The sequence below is a fragment of the Arachis hypogaea genome, chromosome 4, assembly GCF_003086295.3.
Source record: "Arachis hypogaea cultivar Tifrunner chromosome 4, arahy.Tifrunner.gnm2.J5K5, whole genome shotgun sequence".
NCBI classification, from domain to species: domain Eukaryota; kingdom Viridiplantae; phylum Streptophyta; class Magnoliopsida; order Fabales; family Fabaceae; genus Arachis; species Arachis hypogaea.
The window spans coordinates 78,894,505-78,898,375 of NC_092039.1; the positions used below are offsets into that span (position 1 = coordinate 78,894,505).

At 33.5% G+C, this 3,871-nt stretch overlaps 1 protein-coding gene across 1 annotated transcript; it reads left to right on the top strand.

The window, feature by feature from the left end:
• The first annotated feature begins 822 nt into the window (after positions 1 to 822).
• Positions 823 to 2,544, top strand: LOC140184138 (uncharacterized). Its single transcript, XM_072234431.1, has 3 exons — positions 823 to 1,003; positions 1,727 to 2,019; positions 2,146 to 2,544. Exons 1-3 carry the CDS (start codon positions 823 to 825, stop codon positions 2,542 to 2,544), a joined length of 873 nt encoding a protein of 290 aa, XP_072090532.1.
• The last annotated feature ends 1,327 nt before the right edge of the window (positions 2,545 to 3,871 follow it).

The following is a 3,871-nucleotide window of genomic DNA, read 5'->3' on the forward strand; positions in this document are numbered from 1 at the left end:
TCTGCATTGCTATCTTTATAGGGTGTTGCTTCAACTTCTAGGTCTTTTCCAATTGGTATTTTAATAGTTTCTTTAGGAGGGTATTCAGATTCTATTACTGATCCTGAGCTTGTTTTCCAAACAACAGTTGGTTTTGTTAAAGGACATAATTTCTTATCGGGTTTGGAGTAATAATTAACGTACCAGTCAAAGAAGTATAAGCTAATTCTATTTTCTTTCATAAAATCATAAAATAGTTCTCTTAGTCTAATAACTTCATTTTCTGAATGGTTGGTAAAATACCAATCTCTTAATGGTTTATTATAATCAGCGTTAAAATCTTGTCTTATCCACTCTTTATCAATCTCAAATGGTTCTTCCTTTATAATTACTGATAAAACTTGTGATTCTCTTGGATCAAATTCTGACGGTGATTTATATACAGCAGTGGCTATATGTGGCCTTCTGATAGTAGGCGACTTTGATTTTGCCAAAACTGATAGAGACATTGTGGTTGAAACATATAGTGGGAGGCTACAACGAATTAATCAGCTAAATCCAGCCTATTTGACATTATAGTACCCTTTATTGTTTCCATATGGAGAGGACGGATACAAGAAAGACATTCCTCTAAATAAAAAAAGTGGTAAAGAAGATAAGGGTAGGCAAGAGGTCTCAATGAAGGAGTTTTTTGCATTCAGGATCCAAGAAAGGCTAGCCGATGCATCTCCATTGCTCTATTCAAGAAGGTTATTTCAGCAATTTTTGGTAGACGGATTCTCCATGATTGAGTCAGCCAGATTAAATTACATTCGGCTTGATCAAGAAAAGTTTAGGTGTGAAATGTACAAGGGCTTATCCGAAGCAGTGTTAAGTGGGAAAACTAGACCTGCGTCAAGAGAAAAACGTATCATTCTACCTTCTTCATTCACGGGAGGGCCTAGGTACATGATACAGAACTCCCAAGATGCAATGGCGATTTGCAGGGTGGTTGGCTATCCAGACATTTTTCTTACATTCACATGTAATCCGAAATAGCTTGAATTAGAAGATTTTCTTAAGAATAGAGACTACATGCAGAAGACCGACTAGACATGGTATGTAGAGTTTTCAAAGTTAAGTTGGACAAACTTATCCAAGACATCAGAAAGAACCAAATATTTGGACGCGTTAGTGCAGGTAAGCAATGTCCTGTTACCTACTCTTTAATATTAATATGCATGTTTTTTAGCTTTTCTAGTACATGTGTATGTTCGTTGTGGAGATATTTTAACTTTTTATGCAACCAATCATTTTATACAATAAAAAATTAACTTCTTCTATCACACATTTTTAAACAAATCCGCACTAGAAATTCCTATTTCCAAAATATAGCTTAACACATATACACAAAACCCTTTATAAATTAAAATGTGTGATGTGAAGATTTTTGGATGAAAAGAAAATATGGAACTGTAAAAATAAGGAACTAAATTACTGTTGAATTAACCTGCAGCCTAAGATGGCTACATTTTTTATATATTTCAGTTCTAGTGAAGTTTTTGAAACTTTATAAATTGCGAATTCCATTCAATTATAAAAAGTTTGCTGGATTTGTATGAATAAAGAGACAATGATTTATGAAATTAACCAGCGTTGTCATTTTTCATCATATAACTACGTAAAAGCATCTCCTGTATTAACTAATGGGAAGTATACAATATCTAAGAACCTGTATAAATGTGTTTGTACATAATCTCCTTTGCAGTTGTGTATACAATTGAGTTTCAGAAGCGCGGTCTCCCTCACACACATATTCTGTTGTTTTTACATCATGATGACAAGTTTCCAATGGGAGAAGACATAGACCAGATCATAAGTGCTGAGATACCTGACAAGGTCAATGATCCACTATATTACGAAGCAGTGGAAAAGCACATAATGCATGGTCCATGTGGTAGTATTAGGAAAGATTCACCATGCATGGAAAATGGTCAATGCATGAGGCACTTTCCTAAGAGGTTTGTTGCGAGTACTACTATTGATGAAGACGATTATCCGGTTTATAGGCGCAGGGATGATGGCAAAATAATAACCAAATCAGGTGTGGAACTTAACAATCGATATGTCGTGCCTCATAATAGGAAGTTATTATTGAAATATGGTGCTCACATAAATGTTGAATAGTGTAACCAGTCAAGATCGATTAAGTATCTATTTAAATACATCAATAAAGGTCATGACCGTGTAACAGCTTCATTTTACAGAAGTGCCACAAGTGATACGGATAATGATCAGTGTGATGAAGTTAGTATGTATTATGATTGTAGGTACATATCCCCGTGCAAAGCTACATGGAGAATTTTCGGGTATAGCATTTATTATAGGAACCCTTCTGTGGTAAGGCTAGGCTTTCACCTTCCTGGTGAACAACCAGTGATATTCAAGGACGATGAAAACTTGGATGACGTTGTTAGGAAAGAGTCTGTGAAAGAATCCATGTTCTTAAGATGGTTCGAGGCAAACAAAAAATACCCTGAAGCTCGATCTTTGACGTATGTGGAATTTCTTTCTAAGTTTGTATGAAAGGCTAATACTAGAAAAAGCATTTTCAAGAAAATCTCATGTAGTTATTGGCCATATTTTCTTTGTACCTCCAGGATCAGGAGAGATTTACTACCTAAGACTACTCCTAAATTATGTTAGAGGACCTACCAGTTATGAATAAATTAGAACTATTGATGGTGTTGTCTACTCGACATTTCGAAATGCATGCTATCCATATGGACTTTTGGCTGATGATAAAGAATACATTAATGCTATAGAGAAAGCAAGTCACTAGGGCTCAGGAGAATATTTAAGAAGGCTCTATGCAACACTCCTGTTTTCTAACTTAATGGCTAGGCTGGAGCATGTATAGGAAAGCACACGGAGAATGCTATCCGATGACATTCTTCATCGGCAAAGAAGGTTACTTAACAATCAAGGTATGTTGTTATAGTTATTATTATTAATTGTAGAAAAATAAGTATTCTTATTTTTGTATTAGTTTGTCAATACTATTAATGTTACTAGACAACTATCAGTATCAATAAATATTAGTTGACTTATGAATGTGCCAGATTTTAATATATTTTTACTTCGCAAAATAAAGTATAAATCTTATACAAAACATAAAGACATGGACACAATTCCCAAAATTAACAATAAGCATTACTAACAAAATAATATACACATGGATCCAAACAAATTCTTTTAAAATGACATACTTACCTTGAGGTGGTTGAGCCACAAATTATATCTGAAGTTGACTATGCACAAATTGTCTCAATGGTCATGAATGCTTATATGGAAGTGTACAATAGGGTGTATCATTTTTCTTTATTCTACATCTTGTTGTATATATGCCATGCAAAAAATCCAATTCTATTAAGCATTGAAGATATCATAAGAAGCTGAAAACATATTGGTATATAGACAATATACATCCAAATAGCAGAGTTCAAATAATCCAATATAGATGTGGAAAATATAAGAATAAACTACATGAGGTAAAACAAATGTATATTTAACTAAATAATGATCTTGGTCATAATAGGACATATGTAAATGCAATTGATGTATGTATTTTATTGCAAAATTTTATCTTCTACAAAATCATACTATTACTTACAATAGTGTATACACTTTGTTAAACAGAGTTACAAATTACAGATGAAGAATTATGGGATCTGACGTTGATAGAAATTGAAAAACTACTCAAGAGTTATAACAAGAGCTTAAGAGATTTTCCATTAATGCCATTCCCTGATATTGATACAAGTTTGATGCAAATTATGAATGGGGGAAACAATAAGTTGATTTCTGATGAGCTTCGGTACGATAAACGAATTTTGAGTGCTGAACATGAAGT

Excerpts from the sequence above, each read along its gene's own strand:
- LOC140184138 (XM_072234431.1), top strand. The coding sequence starts at position 823 with ATGTACAAGGGCTTATCCGAAGCAGTGTTAAGTGGGAAAACTAGACCT. Across the intron at positions 1,004-1,726 it reads CATTTTTCTTACATTCACAT|TTGTGTATACAATTGAGTTT; the intron begins GTAATCCGAAAT and ends TCTCCTTTGCAG. Across the intron at positions 2,020-2,145 it reads TTGATGAAGACGATTATCCG|TGTAACCAGTCAAGATCGAT; the intron begins GTTTATAGGCGC and ends AATGTTGAATAG.